Genomic DNA, 19,060 nt, shown 5'->3' with positions numbered 1-19,060 from the left:
AGCAAACCTTCTATTTTTCTGTCTTGTCCATGTTAGGATACTCACTCACATCCTGCTAGTCTAATCATTATTAGTATTAGTAATATATATATTGTAATTATTTTTTTACATTTCATAGACCGCACGATTCGTCACTTTAAACTGCTCCCTTTGCACTGTTCTATAGCGGGAACCGCAAACGGGTAAAGGCACTCTGTACAAGCTTAATACGTGGGACGTTAACACATCTATATAGATTTGACATCTTGCACGTCCTATAAGGAATAGTTCCTATAAACAGAAATGTCTCTTGTTGCTATGTTGTTCTGAATGTCGTACCACGGCAGCGCCGACTGCCGTAGAAAAATTCATTGTTTTTACACTTGGCCATTAAAGCTGATTCTGATTTTTTGGCTGTGGGAGCAAACTGGAGTTTCAGGAGAAAACCCACACAGGCATGTGGAGAACATGCAAACTCCTCAGAAGCAAGGCCGGGATTTGAACCCTTGAGAACTGCGAGGCAGGTGACCAAACCAGTCCCACTCTATTATTTCTTAAGAAATTGTTTACTTCCTCATTTCAGTTAAGAAATGCTTAACATCAACAGGCATCATATAGAAATAGGTCCCATTTTAGTACTTCATGATGTCAGGTGGTCTCTTCACGATTTGATAGCAGGTTGTCAAAGACATTTAAGCACTTTAATGATTAGTCGTATGCACTAGTATTTTCAAGGTGAACATAACTTTGGTATCTATCAGTATTTTATTCAAACCAATGCTAGCCGGTAAAATGATTTTATCAATTAAAAAAAAGACAAGTTTCATTAATGTTCATGAAAAGAAAATAATGAGGCATATAGTGACATCAACATGATCCAGAAGGAGATGGAAGGTTCAGGTTTTAACATTGCTAACACAAGTGACAACGTACAGTATCTTCATCAGATAATGATAGACTTTCGCTTGTGTGCCTACTTCTCTACTGGGCCAGCCAGATGAGTCATGACAGCCTTTCGATTGATATGAGGTCCAGTTTAAACCACAATAAGAAAAGCAGACGGTGATTGCAAGGTCCAAAAAAAACAATCAAGAATCAACTTGAGGCAAACTCCTCCCATTCACCACTCTCAGTCCTCTGGTAGAGTTGTGGCTGACCCCCGGGGAAGAGATTGTCAGAGTTTGGGTGCTTTAGGAGAAACTGGATTGTGGATTTAATATGATGGACAAAGTGTGGTGGCTCAGCCTTTGGCGACGTAGACAAGTACTAAGCAGGAAAGAAAAAAATTCAACTTTATATACACACTGGGAAGAAGTCACTAGACAAACCTTGAATTCCTGATCGATGATTTACCTTTAAAATAATGACATCATCTTGGGACAACCAAAAGGCAATACCTAGATCAGGAGACCACTTGCAAGGGCCGACTTTTACAAGTCCTTGACTAGAGTCATAAATGTTAACCATCTGTACGGGAATCAAAGCATTATTCGAGTGAGCGTTGGCTTATTTTGACTGAAACAGAAAACTCAAAATATAATAAAGGTTCTTTGAACTGGTTAATTCATTTTCACATCCGAGATGTTTACCTGTCCCCCTGTGAAGGTGCGTGCTGACCGCAGCTCCTCTGCGGGTCCTTTATAAGGGAAAGTGGCAGGGAACACTTTGCCCGTTTTAACATTCACAGCTTGAAAACACAAGGATAAATGTTGTTGAAGTAGTATGCATTTAAAAGAGCATCATTTCCTGTGTGGCATACACATACCTACACCATAAACTGCTGGTCTATGAACAGCATTGAGGACTACGTCATTCATTTCTGGGGGGGACAAGAATAGTTGAGACAGGGATGATGATATTTGTAACCAATATGTAACAGTCACATTATGTTACCTGTGACGCAACATGTTTCCAGATGGATATCATCTTGTAGTTGTTGGAAGGCTGCTATAAAAATAATGAGAGCGCTTTTTGCTTGGTAACATTTTAGTGCTATTAAGTAGACTTTACACCGATCTTGTCGGTATGGGCCGATAATTAGCATTTTATGCTGATTGGCCAAATTGCTTTCATGTCACAATTCGCCGATCCAATTAATGTCATCCATCGGCTCTGCAAAAGACTTTTAATCCACAGCCGCATCGCGTCTGAATCCAAAAGCTAGTTTATTCTTAGCCTTGTCACATATCTTGTCTATCTGATGGACAAGAAAGTTGTTTCAATCTTGTCGGTGGAAAAAAAAAAAACATAATTGTTTTGGGACTATTTTGTGGTGTCACATACAAACAACACGTAAATTATTTACAGTCTATCCACAACTGAAGTAGTTCGTGGGGAACATCATCTGAACAACAAATTTGATCTGGCACCTGAAGAATGTACACGAGGAGAAGCCGGGAGAAAAGGAAAAACCAAAAAGACCTAAACTCTGGAAAACACACATACATATAGAAGGGACTGTAAGAATGTTAGAGTAAGGATGTCTTTGATCAAAAGTATTTTGTTAATTTAATTCCAATAAAGTGATTTTTGTATTGTATATTAGCACTCGTTATTTCTGTGTTGATTTGACCTAAACATGTCAGTGGACAATCCTTGAATGGCGCCAAGAGCTCATTGATAATTTAACTTTTATATAAAATGCTAGAGAATACCTTAACATACTCAGGATACGCAAATATATGCAGTAAGTGAGCACGTCACGTAAATAGCCACATAGTTCCATCTTGTGATCGGATTGGTGAGCAATTATCGCTTTCTTTTTAAACTTGTTGACTGGTGATCGGCCCAAAAAATCCAGATCGTGTAAAGCCTACAATTAGTATCAGGGCATCCTTAGGTTAGGTGCATTAAACAATACCTAGTATGTTAAGGCTGAGTTCATGGGATGTCATTGCCTCATCCTTAAAGCCACCAACAAGATGGAGTTCAAGCCTACTTGGAGGAATTATGAGGTTAAGGAAATGAATTACAAATTTTACTGCTTGTTCTTTTCATACCTGCCCTCATGACAACAGGTACTCAGTGATGTGACTGACTTGATGAAGAGGGGGACTTCCGCAAAAGTGTTGGAACCATCACAGTGTGCAAGGCAAGCAGCACCACTTCCTAACAAGGAGATACATGATTACATTCAAATGAAAGCCGATAGTGGACACAAAAAAGAAAAGCCCAAAAAACACGTTTTACCTGTATGCCGTACCACAACCAAATGGCAGGTGGTAGCATCCTCAGATCCAATCACTGAAACACTATCTGGGATAACAGATAACACTGATAAATGAAATTTAAAACATTTGGGCTGCTATCATGAATCAGGCTCACAAAACAATGAAACATTTTTATGTCAACAATCTGGAGTTCCTAGAGACACCTACTGGAGTACAGTAGAAACATTACTAAATAAACCAGTAGACAAAACAACAAAATGAGAGAAAAAAAAAAAGACAAAACAATTTAACAACAGATATTTCCTTACTATCTGCTGGTGTTGTTGCAGCAAACTCTCTCTGTTGGACATACAGGAGGCACTTGGGGTCAACATCAGTGAGCGGCTGGGAGCGAAAGGCTTTTGCATTTTCCTGTTACATGAAAAGATATTCCAAGCAAAAAGTATTTGCCACAGTACATCACGCCAAGTGGCTCTGCAGCTCTACCCTGAGGGACACGTATAATAGAATGAAAAGTGAAATAAACCACCCGCCTAATCAAAACTACTAATCACGCTTGATTTTTTTTTTCATGATTACATAGGATCAACCATGGTTAACAGAATTTAATTTCATGTAAAGCACATGAACACAAACTCCATGCAACCAATCATGAGTGTAATTATAAGAAATTGCTGACTTTTGAAAAAAACAAAACAATGTATAAGTAGTACAAGTAACATTATTCCAAGTTGTTGTTGTCACAAGAAAGTGTTATTGATGATTGGTGGGGACATATTACTTTAGCCACACTGTACAAACCGACCTGCAAATGTGGATATTTGTCGAAGAGATCTGCGGTCGAGGTGATACGCTCCACAACTGTATTTTGAATGAGCAAAGGCATGTCCCTAAAATCAACGGATGAACATTCTAATTCATACACCAAGGACTACCGATTTAGCTCCATATCTACAACAACAACAACCAATAACTTCCGGTTCTTGAAAGACTTCTTCTACGCTGTAATTTAAAATGTCACACAGAGTGACACCCTCTGGTGAAAAGAGATTACGAACTATATTCACTATTATGACTACGTAAATATTCATACGCAGCTATCCCCTCCAATGGTGCAGATACGCCGCCAAACCAGTTGACATTACGCCTCAAAAGAGGGCGGGGGGAATCAAGAGGGATATGTTACGTTCATCCTGTTCTACGTGACGTGACGTGTTAAAACTTAGCGAGATTATTTTCACTCGTATTCTAGTCACAAAGTGTGTTGTCTGTGTGCTGAATTAGTTTAGCGTGTTTACTGATAAAATAATCGTGGTTTTGTGCTAAATTACGTTGCAAAAAGATTAGTCGAACTGATTAACTAGCGGACGCTCTGCGTAGTTATTTTTTGGGGTAAACTATGAGGCGGGGTTCTTCCTATGATTACAGAGACAGGGACCGCGGACGAGACAGGTACTGCAATTTATCGCCTTCAAATATCTGATAAAAATACAGTTAATGTTGCATCACCCAAAATGCATTGCTGGACCTTTGTGCAGAACTCATATTTATGTCGTCTTTTCAAGTTTACGCCAATGAACGCAGCTGACAGAAACTGTTAGCAATGTTGTTGACTTGTCACAGTCGCGTCGTAGATCGTTAAAAGTTGAAGAAAGACGATTATTTTCGAGAAAAAGTACATTTGTTGTTGTAAAATCCATATCCTTACGGGAAAAAGAAAATCGTCATTTTATAGATTTGAGATTGTCACTGTCATCTGCCGCCGTGGAATGCAGCTAAAGTACGGAGTACATTAAAAATATACAATATTTTTCTTTACATTTACCAACTTTATTCTTTGTAAGTTTATGACTTGACTTAACACTCGTTATTACTAGTTTTTAGTCATCGTGGCCGTCTTATTGGGAAGATTTAATAATGCAGACTGTCATTTGTATCAACTGTAAGGAAAATCACAGAAAAATGTTTGCAAAATAATTAGGTTAAAACAGTGTAATACTTTGAAGAATTATTTCCAGCAAATGCCGCTTTAAAAAATTCTGGTGGTAGTAAATATGCCCAATAACCCAACATGACGCGACTCTTTATCTGCACACTGTATTAATGGTTCTGCAGTACTACATGTAACGTGTATCCTCATAGGCCTCGTTCTGGGCCCATGGGTGGTCGCAGTAATGGCCCCCTGCCCATGAAGTTTGGTCATCTCGGTGACAGTCTCCGTAAGAAAAGGTGGAACCTGGATGAGCTGCCAAAATTTGAGAAAAACTTTTACACTGAGCACCCTGAAGTTCAACGTTTAAGTCAGGTACATGGGAACTTTTTCATTTGATTGAATTAAAAATAATTTTTGCCTGATCAATTATAGGTCCCTTTTGCTCTATTCTAGTTCTTATTTTGCTTTTCCTTTCGGCTTGTCCCGTTATGTCATCTTCAATGAATGCAAACTGCATTTTGTGTAAGCTGTATCCTGTTTTTCACATCACCAGTATGAAATTGAAGAGTTTCGCAGAAAGAAAGAGATCACCGTCAAAGGGTCTGATTGTCCTAAACCTGTGATGACTTTTCAACAGGCACAGTTTCCACGTGAGTACATCACCTTCACACAGTGTGCACTCGTGTAGCTGTGCATTACATCACTAAAACTCTTGAACTTTTTTGCTTGTAACACCGAGAAATTGATCTCGTAACATTGCAATGTTGTTGTTTCCCTTGCTGTATTAGAATATGTGATGGATGTGCTAATCCAGCAGAACTTCACGGAGCCCACACCGATTCAGTCTCAGGGCTTCCCTCTGGCTCTGAGTGGCAAGGATATGGTGGGGATAGCACAAACTGGCTCTGGAAAGACTTTAGCGGTAAGGAAGAATGCAACCGAAGTCGTTTTTGTTTTCTAGTTCATAAATGATATAGGTTATTCATATATTTGACTTTAATCAACTTTGTTTTCAATGTCTTATATTTCTAGAGAGCATCTGTTCAATATCAAGTTCTGCTTAATTTCATGTGGTACCTGACACTGCACTTGTCTCTCTATCTGTAGTATCTGCTTCCATCAATCGTGCACATTAATCATCAGCCTTATCTGGAGAGAGGAGATGGACCTATTGTAAGTTCATGTGCTCGGTTTGCTGCTTGGTTTTTGAAAAACAAATACAGTGCAGTGGACATCCACAGGTCAGACATAATACACTACGAGAGGTTGTTTTTCTTTTTGTCCATATTTAAAATAGTTTTTATAGTGTAAATATAACTGATCCATTCTCTGTTTGCTCTATTCAGGATCACGGCTGAGCTGGATAATTTTTTTTTCAGAATTTTTGGCAAGGGGACACTGAATTGATCACAAATCCAGGACATTCCTAATAAAACAACACTATAACAAAATAATATGAAATAATGAAATTGGAGACATTTTACAAGAAATAGTTGTTCATATTAAAACATTGGCACACTTTACCGTTGAGTAAAGCGTGCCAATGTTTTATAATCATTGTAAAAAAAGCTTTCTTGATGGCTTTTAACACTGACTATGAATAAATTTCTAAATGTTTGTCATCCTGCTAAAATGTTACTTTTGACGAGGTGTGAGGGGAGGCCCCATAGCAAACTGGAGAAGACTCAGCAGTCAGCACTGACTTCTCTTGCAACCCTGTTGCGTTGTGAGCAACCTTGCATTGTGACAAATATTTTAGATTTTTATTTCAGACTAGCAGCTGATCCTGATGTCATCACCAATCTTATCTGATTGCACGATGATGTTTTATTATCTGGCAGTATTCGCAGTTGCGAGTTGCGATGATAGCTCGTTTCACTTGTGGATAAATGCAAATGCAGCTAATTACCAGCTCCTCATTTCCAACTGTGATATGACTAGTTTGCGAGCTCTATGTATAAGACCTCTGGTATTTGTGTTATTGCTGTCATTGCCATTTGTTTTCCCCTTCAGTTTAATATGACTGCTACCCTTGTGAAAATGTAAACACAAGGCCTAAAATCTATTTCAAAAAGCATATTAACTAGTAATACGGTAAACATGGATCTGCATCATTTTTGCCTGGGCTTTAGATTTTTGTTTCACATTTGCATTACATTTTTAACTTTGAGCTGTTGATTTCCACTCTTACTGAGTTATGAGGGGTCCGCTGCACACTTTTTTTTTTTTACTTCGTCAGGCAGCCTGTAACTATTCTCTAACCCTCTCACCTAATAGTGTTTGGTCCTTGCCCCGACCAGAGAGCTGGCTCAGCAGGTTCAGCAAGTGGCCTCAGACTATGGCAAGTCTTCCAGAATCAGAAGCACCTGTGTATATGGTGGAGCACCCAAAGGACTACAGATTCGAGAGCTTGAGAAGGGTGGGTTACAATGTTAGATGCTAAATGCTGCATCATGTCAGAAGTCTGCAATTCAGTATTTCATTACTGACGTTTGGTGAATTTGAAAAACAAATCAACACAATCCACCCTTGAGCAAGGCGCCGCCACTACTGCTCAATCCCATGTGGAGTCTGTCCTCCTTTTCCCTCTTACTTTTACTTAACTTTCTTTTAGGTGTTGAGATCTGCATTGCCACGCCTGGTCGCCTGATCGACTTTTTAGAGTCAGGAAAGACTAACTTGCGTCGCTGCACGTACCTTGTGCTGGACGAAGCTGACCGCATGCTGGACATGGGATTTGAACCCCAGATTCGCAAGATAGTTGAACAAATTAGGGTAGGAGAAAGACTGCTGTTATGGGTACATTTGATGTGATGTGTTTCACTTATCTTTTTTTTTCTGCTATTGAAGCCTGACAGACAAACCCTCATGTGGAGTGCAACCTGGCCCAAAGATGTCCGACAACTTGCTGAAGACTTTTTGAGGGACTACATCCAGATTAATGTTGGAGCCCTGGAACTCAGTGCCAACCACAACATTCTGCAAATTGTTGACGTCTGCATGGACAACGAGAAGGACCACAAGTAAGAAGTGGGGAAACCTCAAATATCGATATGCCATTGCATTTATCTTTTAATTCTGTTAATTGGGCTGGGCAAATAATCGATTTCATGAATTAATTCTTATTTTAATAATTTTTTTCACCAATCTGCAGTAGTTCAAAGTGTGTTCCTTTTAACATGCACTGGTTACACTGTAACAAAACGGCTGTGCCGTAAAAGTTATTCAATTTTGGCAGTAATTCGGAATTACTTCAGGTTTACGTCATCTGACAATAAGCAAACAGGGTAGCACTGGCAATTTATTTTAACATTTGAAATGGAGATATGGAGCAAATTAGGAGAAGGCTTGTTCTGAATGTGAAAAGATTTATAAAAAAATGAAAAAAAATACACCCCACCCCCACCGGTAACAGAGACACTCCATGGGTCCAATCATTTCCACAAAAGCAGTGATACAGTTGAAACCAGATGTTTACATCAAAGACATGCTTTGTTCTTACTGTCTGACATAAATTTAGACTAAGATCTTGCTGTTTTCAGTAAATTAGGCTCACCAAATTATTTCTATTTACTATTTGTTTACACATTTTTTATGACTTTCTTCAATGTTAGAAGTTTGTATACATTTCATCAATGTTTGGTACCATTGCTTTTAAACAGAAAAGTTTAGTCTGTTTGCACATCAGACAGTGAGGTGAGCGAGTGCCTCTTTACATAGTATACGTAAACATCTGGTTTAAATTTTACAGTATATCCACATCCACATGTTGATTAACTTCACTGGTGGAAGCAGCTTGGGAAAAAATTGTTCTCACGACTGAGTAACATAGTCAAGAAATACCGGTTCACATTTTAAAGGGTGACATTGATTTTGGATACAAGCAGCACCTTTTACTCATGTTACATTCCTGAAAAATATTGAGGCCCCGTAGCTCAGTGGTTAGAGCACTGGTTTGGTAAACCAGGGGTTGTGGGTTCATATCCCACTGCGGCCTCCACTCCCTGAGAAGTGTTGCGTCAGGAAGGGCATCCGGTGTAAAAATTGTGCCAAACATATATATGCGTTCATCTGAGATGATATGCTGTGGTGACCCTGACAGGGACAAGCTGAAAGAAACATACATTCTTGGAAAATATTGAAGTTACATATTCATTCACATTTTGGGGCAACTGGAAAGCATTGGCCTCACAGTTCTGAGGACCCGGGTTCAATCCCAGTCCTCCTTGTGTAGAGTTTGCATGTTCTCCCTATGCCTGCGTGGATTTCCTCCGGGCACTCCGGTTTCCTGCCACACCACAAAACGTGCAACATTAATTGGACACTCTAAATTGCCCCAAGGTGTGATTGTGAGTGCAGCTGTTTGTCTCTATGTGGCTGGCAGTCTGTTCATGCTGTACCCCACCTCCTGCCCGATGACAGCGGGGATAGGCTCCAGCATTCCTGCAACCCTTGTGAGGCGAACAGATAAGCAGCTAAGAAAATTAAGAAAATGAAATATTCATATGTTGTTATATATTTATCCAAAAGGCTAAATATGGACGTGTAATTGTAAATTGTAAAAAGGCTTATTTCCCTTGCCAAAAATTTGCATTTACCCGTAAGACCTAATTTTGTTAAAATTTTTACATGTTAAAATTGATTTTGGGATAGAAGCAGCACCTTTTATTAATGTTGTGTTCTTGGAAAATTAAGTTACATGTTTATCCTAAAGGGAACATTTTTGTTTATTTATTGATGGTGCATTCCAGTTTAAAACTTTGCATTAAAATGTATCAAGGATTGTGTTTGAAAGGACATTTTTGTGAAGAAAAATATGGATTTTTTTTCTTTGGAACATAATGTGAGTTTATTTTGGGAAAGCATGTTTCCAAACCTTTGGTATGAATAAAAATACAGTAATCCTCTCGCTATCGTTTCAGTTTACCCTCGGAATCATCCACACAATAACTGAAGTCTGCAATATAGAAATACCCTATTTAAATACATCAAGGCATATGTTCATTAGTTTACAGCCCTTGAATTTTTTAAAAATAAATCTGTGGTACATCTGGACCGTGAAGCGTGGATGGCAATTTTAGCTGGACATTACTGAAGAGCAAATCTCTCAAGTAAAACAAAAGAACCAAAAAAATAATAATCCTTGCTTTGAATTATATATTATCAGTATCGGTATTGTTCTTCGAGCTATTGTGAGAAACTCTGTCATGGCAGAAGGGGTCAGGTTAGAGCCGCTGCGCCTCTGCATCGAGAGAAGCTTGGTGACGTGAGTCAGGCATCTGGCTAGAGTGGGACATGGATGCATCCCCCTGGTGAGGTGTAATGATAATTCTTTGGCATTCCCTCATGTAGAGCTGAATGAAGTGAGACCCTGGGCCTCTCAATGCTCGGTCTGCTGTCCCCGAAACCTGAACCCTGATCAGAAGAAAAAGATGGGTGGACGAATAGCTAATGTTCCTTCTTTCCCTCCCTGTGTGTAGACTTATTCAGCTGATGGAAGAAATTATGGCAGAGAAGGAGAACAAAACCATAATCTTTGTGGAGACCAAGAAACGCTGCGATGAGCTGACGAGAAGGATGCGGAGGGATGGGTGAGCAATCTGACAGCTCTTTTAGTAACTTATTGTGGCGATGTCAAAACTATTCAGTTTGGTGACTGTACTGCTGATTTCCACATTAGGTGGCCAGCCATGTGTATCCACGGAGACAAGAGCCAGCCAGAGAGAGACTGGGTGCTAACAGGTTGGAGAAACACATCATCAGTTATTTTTAGAGCTTCTGTGGCCGCTGATGGTGAGTTGTCTCAGAAGTTGTTGTTTTTGGCAGAATTCCGAAGTGGGAAAGCTCCCATTCTGATTGCCACAGACGTTGCCTCTCGTGGTCTGGGTACGTCATCTCGCACTGATAAATAATCTCTCACCCCTTTTGATACTTTGACGTTAACTTAAATTCACATGATACTGCACACAAGGTGTAGTGTAGCGTATGATCACAAGGTAAATAAGCAGTGGAGTGAAGTATTGTATTATTGTTGATCAATTACTCGACTCTGAACATTTCTCTCCCGTTAAAAGTCCAGCGTTGTTTTCTTTTAGGTTCACTGAGTCTTTTAGGTGCATTTACTGACAGTCCTCCGTGTTAACATAGGTATTTGAATTCAACAGCCGTTAATAGCAGTGAATTAAATGATGAATGAGACACATCATATGGAGGTTCACCCTGTGTTTAGAGCCTGACAGCTTAAGGGCTGTCAAATGTCTGATAAGGAGGCTTCTGGCTTTCTGGTCCACTGGTCTGTTTCTTGTTACTATATCTACAAAGCATCCTTCAAGCGGGGCTCTTTAGCATGCTGCCTGAACGGAGTGGCGTGTCTGTGTTTGGGAGCAATGCACTGAGCCATAAACGTAATACACGTGTGTGTGAGGTGCCAAGGACAGTCACTGGATGTACAAATGTAAAATTGAGAAAAAGGAAGAAAATGATTTGGTGACCTTTGTTGACATGACAATACATGTGAGAAGGGGGGATGAGTGAAGTTTATGTGCCTTATCAAAATTCCCATTACTATATTTTTCTTCTTTTTTGTCCCCTCTTCTCCTCTCAGGCTTTTGCAGCATGCGACAGCTGTAACAGTGTGCACTGCTGTCGCTGCACGCTCGGTCCTATTAAAAGTAGATGTTTGTCTAGTTTTTGAGGGGATGAAGCCCCGGTACTTGTGGGTAATGTAGCTCCCCTTCCCCAGCCCAATACTGTCAGTGTGTGAATCCAACGAGCCTGTCATTGGAGCTGCCGGAGGTGCCTGTTTTGTCTGCTGTGCGACCCATCCAAAACAAGCAGACAGACAGTGAAAGCGTTAGATGGGCTCGTCTGGATCCAGTCCTGGCCAGGGCCCGAGGAGGTTCCTGCAATGTGGCGAGAGAGCAACAGAACCTGTGGTTGTATCGCTTGAGGTTTAGCGGTTCTGCTCCCGTCTGACGTTGCTGGTGTGTGCAGAAGGTGACGGAAGAATCAGGTCTTCCTCACCCTCAGCCCCTCCCTCTGAACCAGGACTGATCACCACACAAAAGGGGTAAGTACCGCACCGCCCCTTTCACTTCACCCTCCATGAGCTCCGAAACGCAGCTACCTCTGTCCACCTTCTACACTTTTTGAAAGATTATGTGAGCTAAGTTTGTAACATAGTACTGAGATATTGTTTGTTTGATAAAATAGTCTCTCAGTCATCCTGGAGGGCAGAATTCCTGATCAGACTCAGCAGTGCTGTCAGAGCCCCACACCTCCTGTAATGAGAAACAGACAATTTGTGTTCAAACAGACTGGCCAGTAATGATCATTCTGCTGAAACATGGCTGGTACATCAGTGTCGTCCAGATTTCTTGTGGGTGAAAATCACAGCCGTACTTCTTCCAAGTGTTTTACATCAAAAGAAGAGTAGGGTACATGCTAATAGTTGTTTTGTTGCGTTTGGGATCATCCAACTGTTTTAAAGTAAAACTTTATATTCTTAGAACTCTTGTGGTTAACCCAGAAAAATGAGCAGTGAATGTGACAAAGTGTCACAAACCTAAGACGCCAAATGTACATGCTACACACACTTACTTAAGTCATGTGTATCATACTTATGTTACATGTCCTGGAAAAATAGGCACACAAAAAGAACACTTGCAATGGTGCGCGTACGCGGCGCAGGGGCCAGAATCCTGTGTCCTGGCTGGTCCAGACGGCTATATATGCCAAAGCAATTATACATATATTGACATTTCTGGTTATTGTTTTTTTATTATGTTAGGGTTAGGGTTAGGGTTAACCCTAACCCTTTATTTTTCATTATTTTAACATTTATTACAAGTAAAGCTGCAGCCACTCAATTAAAGATTACAGTCAAATAACAGCAACAAAGAAAATAACATATAGTACATTTGCCAGAAGATGTGGGTTGTGGAAAAAGCAAGAGTTTATGTCTTTACTACTGTATATTCAGTATCGAAAACATTTGGAGGAGGCCCAGTATACAGTGTGCTACGTACATTCATGATTGCTAGATTTTATTTCATTTCGTATTACGTCTGAGGAAAATTTGACCCGAGGGAGCTATGTCAAAGTAAATTTTGTCTTGTACAGTCCTAAAATTATTGAAATGGCAAGATCAATTTATTTCAATTGCTGTATACTGCAGACATTTGAATTTCAGATCAAAAGATGAATGAGACAAAAGTAGAGGCCCCGTAGCTCAGTGGTTAAAGCACTGGTTTGGTAAACCAGGGGTTTTGGGTTCGTTTCCCACTGGGGCCTCCACTCCCTGAGAAGGGTACCGTCAGGAAGGGCATCCGGCGTAAAAATTGTCCCAAAACATATATGTGCGTTCATCTGAGATGACATGCTGTGGTGACTCCGAAAGGGACAAGCCGAAAGAAACCATTTGATGGTATAGTATTTATATCAAGATGTGTTAAACAGCTTCTGACAATGCATCCTTTGCTTGAAGCCACCCAAGCAGAAGTATTGCAACAGACATTTTTCAAATGACTTGAACTGAATAACATTTAATATTTGCTGGTTTATTTCTCTTTATGTTTGCTTAACAACAAATGCAGTTCTCACATGTAAATTTCCAAAGCCAAAAACAAGCAATTTTTAAGCAATCTAAAAGGCAATTAGAAACTCCCATCGTCACATGTTCCAGTCACATCTGGATGTATATACCATGAAATAAAAGCTGGAATTCTGAGCTTTTGTCTCATTCATCTTTTGATCTGATGCCTAAATATCTTCAGTATCCAACAAAAACCAAAGAAATTGACTTTTCTGTTCCAATATTTATGGAGGGGCCTGTAAGTGAAAGGTAAGTTCATCCAAAACAATCATCCAAATCTGATGCAAAATATCTACAAATAATCAGCATTTTTTTTACAATTTAAGAATATTATTCTGATTGAGGCTTTCTTCTACTAACGATAATTTCTAAAACACATTTCTTATTCAAAAGATGTTGAAGATATCAAGTTTGTCATCAACTTTGACTATCCGAATTCTTCGGAAGATTACGTCCACCGTATTGGACGTACAGCTCGCAGTACCAATAAAGGCACTGCCTACACCTTCTTCACTCCTGGGAATGCACGGCAGGCCCGAGACCTTGTCCGGGTTTTGCAAGAGGCGAATCAGGCCATCAACCCCAAACTGCTTCAAATGGTCGACTCAAGCCACGGAAGAGGAAGCGGTAATTATCGCGTTTCAGGCGTTTTGAAGAAAATGTAGTCAAATGCCTAACCCAAATATAGTACTGAGCACGAGTTATCAAGTTTGAAACTGTCCATTTGTAATTTTTGGCTTACAGGTGGCAGAATGCATTACCGTGGCAGCAGCTTTAACAATCCCAATACGATGTACCAGGATCAGTGTCAACGCCGCATGCGTTCCAGGGAGGGTACCGACAGCAGCAGAGTCAGCCGCTTCGGACGCACTGATGACCGCCCCTCATCCTCCTATGGCGACCGTTACAGGGATCGAAGCACGAGTGGCCACAGCTCAGATCAGCACCAGGACTACAGAGGCGGCCACAACTCAAACCTTAGTGGAGGCCTGTCTGCTAGTGGTGAAGGGATGGACCACTCAAGTCATCTTCAGGGTCAGTTTGCCCAGCCTCATCCTCCATCACTGCCGCCAGGGGGGCCACAGCCTCTCATGCCTCAGCCGTATGCGCCACCACAGCCCCCATTAGTGGGCTTTGTGGAACAACCCCCTTACCAGTTCAACACTCCTTCTGGGCCTTCTCCCCGCTAGTAGTAGTAGCCATTCATCCATTTTCTTTACAGCATGTTCTCATTAGGTTCGCAGGTGATCTGATGGTGAGCAAGAAGCAGGAGGCACCCTGGACTGATTGTGACCCAATTGCATTAGCATTGAGATGAGTGGGATTATTTGTTGTAAATTTATACTGGTCCACTCTGAGACCTCTGGGAAAGCTAAAAACCCAAAAACCTATTTACACCATTCTATGCAGTTTCTGCCACTTTTATCTAGAAAACCTAAACTCCAATAGGGATTGGGGTCATACCGCGTATGTGCTTGTTCTGCTTCAGCATTACATGCTTTTGTTGTCAATGCTCTGGCCTTCGAAAGCCATTGGCATAGATTTAAAAAAAAAATCCCTTTGTTTCTCAAAGTAGTTTTAATTACGTTTCGTATTTTGTACCACCTTAACTATTGGTCAGATTCTGGATGCCCAATTTGTATACTCTGCTAAGACAAGGACAAGACATGCGCGATGATAAATTGGGAGTTTGTAGCTCCAGAGCCCTGCTAGAATCACGTCATGTTGGCAGATGGAGATGGCGTGATGGGGTAGTTATCATTGCGTGTACGCCATTAATTACAGCATGCATGCATATGCAGGATGCAGGTGTCTTTTCAGGACTTGGTGAAGCTTTGCACCCTGCTCAGGACAATTTTAATTATGATTAATTTAGCTGGTGGCATGGTGGGTGGACAGCTGGTGTACACGTCTGCCTCTGAATTCTGAGGGCTTGGGTTCAAATCTTGCCTCACCTGAGCCTGCATATTCTCCCTGTTCCCATGTGGATTTTTTTCCGCGTGTTCCTGTTTCCTCCCGCATCGCAAAACATGAATGGTAGATTTATTTTAAGACACTAAACTGCCTGTAGGTGTGAATGTGAATGGTTGTTTCTGAGTACCCCAGCAAATGGCTGGCGTCCAGTTCAGGGTGTGCTGCGGCTCTTGCCCAAAGATGCTGGTCTAGGCTCCAACATGCCCTCAACCTTAGTGAGGATAAGCAGTTTGGAAAATGGATGGATGAATTCAGCTTAGAGTACATTAAAAAGGGGAAAAACATTTTGTCCTCAGGGATCATTTCTACAATAGTTTTCTTTTTAATGAGGATAAAGTCACATTTCTATGCACCGCTTTTATTAAGTAGAATTTTTAAGGCTGTTCTCAGTGAAGAACCTCCCTTTAAGAATTTTGGCTCGTGATACAGCATTTAGACATCGGCTTATGTTGTGAACATTCCATTGTCTCATGTTCTAACAAAGTTAGCACAGCACTTATTCAGACTACAATTTTTTCGTTTTTTTTTTTTTAAATATAATTTCCTGTGCGGCCATACATACGATGGAGGGTTTGGGTTTTGTTTTTTCTAACTCAGCGAATCAAACAATCACATTTAAATCTAACTTGTGTCGTGATCATGGGGTGTCCATCTTATATATCCTTTCTTTCACCTGTGCATTCCGCTTTGTCTATTTGTAGCTATCATCATTTGTAAAACATGATGATTTGACAAGCTCTGCACACACTTTGTTTTCACTCTTTAGGGATAACTGGAATTCTGCTCTTGTTGGGCCTCACAATAGTAGGACTGTTTGGGTTTGGGACAATGTCCAGGTGAGGTCAGTATATCTGCCTGTGAAATGTTTGGATTACAAATTTGTTGTGAAATTGTTTAAAAGAAAATACATGTGCTTATGCAACGCTTGAGAAATGTTACACAAGATGACCTCTGACAAAACTTGTGATGATGCAGTCATATGTAAGAGCGGAACAAAGAATTTCTGTCGCAGACCTTTAAATGTGTCCATTTTAACTGTTGATTCATATGTTAAAAATGTAACCACGAATTAATCTTAATGAGACATTTTACTACTATTGTATCTTAAGTTGCACCTCGTTATACAATAGTTCAATATTATGTTGACAAGGAACCACTTGGCCTTCAGTACCATTTTCCCCGATTTTAATAGCTCTATAATTACAGTGGCCATAGACTCATACTGCAACTTAATTCAATTTACGATTCTGATGTAGCCATGAACATATTACAGTACAGTACATAAATGTATGCATAACCAAAACTGAATTGACTCTCAGGTACATGACTCGAGCAAATGCACATGTGGAATCCAATCAGATGTCAGTGATGTCAACTTTGGACTTAAAACAACAACAAAAAAAGGCAGGAAATGAGCTAAAACATTCTGTCAAAGGACATTCCACGTGTAAAAACTGAATGCCAAGTGATTCTAAAATAAAAATCCAAAATGGAATTTCATATTGTGCCAGTCTTGTGAATAAGAATTGCCACAATAAAAACACAGATTGCAACACGTCGTCATCTTTTCCTTTCAGCTTGTCCCGTTATGGGGCACATAGAGATAGACAACAGTCACACTCACAATCAGACCAAGGGGCAATGCCTTCCAGCTGCACCACTGTGTCGCCCTGGGAAAAATAAACAAAAATGTTTTGTGTACAGTATGTGTGTCTGTGTACAGTTGATGCCAGAAGTTTGCATACACTGCAAAAACACTTCATTTTTTTGTCTCACCGTATGAAGTCAGACCAGACTAAACCTGTTTCAGGTCAGGCAGGATGACAAAATGTTTTCAATTGTATTAAATGCCACACAAATGAGAGAATTCCCTCTACAATTGTATATTATTTTCTTCCAGCTCAAACGTTCACATGCACAAAAATTATTGTCTTTAAAGAACATGGGGAAGCCCAGTTGATGAGGTCCATGGCTTGCAAACCTGATAGGTGAACTGAAATCATGTAAGTTAATTGACAGCACACCTAGGGATGTATTTAAGGCCACACCTCAAACAATCTGCTTTGTTGTTTGAAATCACGGGAAAATCCAAAGAAATTGGCCAGAAAATAAAAATAAAGTCCTCTTTCCAACACCCCTGTGACCCTGGAGAGGATAAGGGGCTCAGATATTGGATGAATGGACTCAACACTATTGTAATTGGGTTTGTATATTAATGAGGAAAAAATTAACTACAATGATTTTAGCAAATGGCTGCAATAAAAAAGGCTCTGAATCCTTATTATAGCCACCGCATTGTTTTTAATGTCAATATTTTTTTTAATCCAATTACTTGAATCAATGTAGTACTCAGTTCTAAAAAATATTTGATAGCTGAAGCCTTAGATGTAACTGTAAGCTCCTGCATGGAATGATATAATGGTGAATCACCTAAGGATGTTTATACTTGTGTATCGATTACAGATTGGCAACACAACAAAGCACTCCATGGAGTTCTTTAGGCAACTTCATGTTCCATCAAAATGCCACAAGATGGCAGTAAAGCAATACTTCTATATTGATATTGGTTTGACCTGTGTAAAAAACACAATTGTTCGAGAAATAATGGACGTCAAAGCCCCCCACCTCCTCAATTTGCAAAAAAAGTGCATCCACAATGAGCATACATACAGGGGAACATTGAATATACAGATGATGATGGGCTTGTCTCCAAGTGATTTTTTTGTCAGAAATGTCTTTCTTCAAGCCTCTGATGGGCATAATATGTGTTAAACCCTCAGTAATCTTCAGTCCAAGGAGATCAGAAACAACAAAGGTTAATGAGGTTAATAAGTGCCATATTACACAAATAAACAACAAAAATGTTCTGTGTGGACTGGCTCAACATTGTGGGTCACAGCCACCGAGTGAACACCATGTCCCATTCGATGGAAATAAGACAAAACTGCTGTGCAAACAAAGCTGACTCAACCCAATTCTGACTTTTTTAGACCGGTACTTCAATTTGAGGTTTACAAGATAGTTGAGACTTTTGTGCTCACCCAGCAACATGAGGTCATCCTCCAGGAGGCTGCTGCCAATATTCTGAGGGTCTCTATGTTGGAGGGTTCTTGGCTGAATGGTGCCATTCTGGTTAGTGCACTCAGTGCTGTCAGGTCCAATAGGGTGGTGCTACATTGGCCTACTTTGATTCAAAGAAAAAGTGAAAATCAAGAACTATCAAGACAATGTTCTCTCCACGCTGTGTTATGTACAAAAATAAAACTCCAACTCAAATTGAAAGTTATAACATATCAGTTTAGCATTCAGTTTGTGCCATTTTGCAATGTGATTCAATGAGTGAGGGTTGAATGGCTGTTTCATCCATTGGCACAATTGACATAGAGCGAAGTTGGGGGAGACCACCAAAGG

The 19,060-nt window shown here is 40.2% G+C and overlaps 2 protein-coding genes and 1 long non-coding RNA gene across 4 annotated transcripts; 1 reads left to right on the top strand and 2 right to left on the bottom strand.

Moving 5' to 3' along the window:
* Positions 1–725: 725 nt before the first annotated feature.
* ntan1 (N-terminal asparagine amidase) lies at positions 726–4,166 on the bottom strand. Its single transcript, XM_061829373.1, has 10 exons — positions 3,955–4,166; positions 3,458–3,560; positions 3,169–3,234; positions 2,979–3,087; positions 2,840–2,913; positions 1,873–1,926; positions 1,745–1,798; positions 1,569–1,666; positions 1,333–1,446; positions 726–1,245 (listed from the first exon to the last, which is right to left on the bottom strand). The coding sequence occupies exons 1-10, from the start codon at positions 4,033–4,035 to the stop codon at positions 1,075–1,077; spliced, it is 924 nt and encodes a 307-aa protein (XP_061685357.1). The 5' UTR covers positions 4,036–4,166; the 3' UTR covers positions 726–1,074.
* A 133-nt stretch (positions 4,167–4,299) lies between these two features.
* Positions 4,300–17,204, top strand: LOC133505859 (probable ATP-dependent RNA helicase DDX17). Of its 2 annotated transcripts, XM_061829372.1 has the most exons (13): positions 4,300–4,601; positions 5,292–5,454; positions 5,636–5,732; positions 5,871–6,004; positions 6,190–6,255; positions 7,360–7,501; positions 7,697–7,857; positions 7,933–8,105; positions 10,563–10,673; positions 10,763–10,824; positions 10,909–10,968; positions 14,069–14,302; positions 14,420–17,204. In XM_061829372.1, the coding sequence occupies exons 1-13, from the start codon at positions 4,549–4,551 to the stop codon at positions 14,863–14,865; spliced, it is 1,902 nt and encodes a 633-aa protein (XP_061685356.1). In that variant the 5' UTR covers positions 4,300–4,548; the 3' UTR covers positions 14,866–17,204. The 2 variants fall into 2 exon arrangements, with proteins under 2 accessions (XP_061685356.1, XP_061685355.1); XM_061829371.1 differs by having other exon boundaries at positions 10,763–10,968.
* On the bottom strand, positions 11,003–18,977 carry LOC133505861 (uncharacterized). Its single transcript, XR_009796353.1, has 3 exons — positions 18,691–18,977; positions 17,274–17,319; positions 11,003–12,362 (listed from the first exon to the last, which is right to left on the bottom strand). It is a non-coding gene; the product is annotated as an uncharacterized LOC133505861 (long non-coding RNA).
* Positions 18,978–19,060: the final 83 nt, after the last annotated feature.

This window comes from Syngnathoides biaculeatus, chromosome 9 (genome assembly GCF_019802595.1).
Source record: "Syngnathoides biaculeatus isolate LvHL_M chromosome 9, ASM1980259v1, whole genome shotgun sequence".
Taxonomy (NCBI): Eukaryota; Metazoa; Chordata; class Actinopteri; order Syngnathiformes; family Syngnathidae; genus Syngnathoides; species Syngnathoides biaculeatus.
The sequence above is the reverse complement of the archived record's forward strand: the minus strand, read 5'-3'. Positions and strand labels throughout refer to the sequence as shown.

Bases quoted from the DNA above. Each gene is read 5' to 3' on its own strand.
- ntan1 (XM_061829373.1), bottom strand. From the start codon at position 4,035: ATGCCTTTGCTCATTCAAAATACAGTTGTGGAGCGTATCACCTCGACC. The intron at 3,561-3,954 runs GTCGGTTTGTAC...TTCATGTAACAG, and splicing joins ACAAATATCCACATTTGCAG to GAAAATGCAAAAGCCTTTCG. The intron at 1,667-1,744 runs GTATGTGTATGC...TGTGTTTTCAAG, and splicing joins ACCAGCAGTTTATGGTGTAG to CTGTGAATGTTAAAACGGGC.
- LOC133505859 (XM_061829371.1), top strand. From the start codon at position 4,549: ATGAGGCGGGGTTCTTCCTATGATTACAGAGACAGGGACCGCGGACGA. The intron at 5,455-5,635 runs GTACATGGGAAC...TCACATCACCAG, and splicing joins AAGTTCAACGTTTAAGTCAG to TATGAAATTGAAGAGTTTCG. The intron at 14,303-14,419 runs GTAATTATCGCG...TTTGGCTTACAG, and splicing joins AAGCCACGGAAGAGGAAGCG to GTGGCAGAATGCATTACCGT.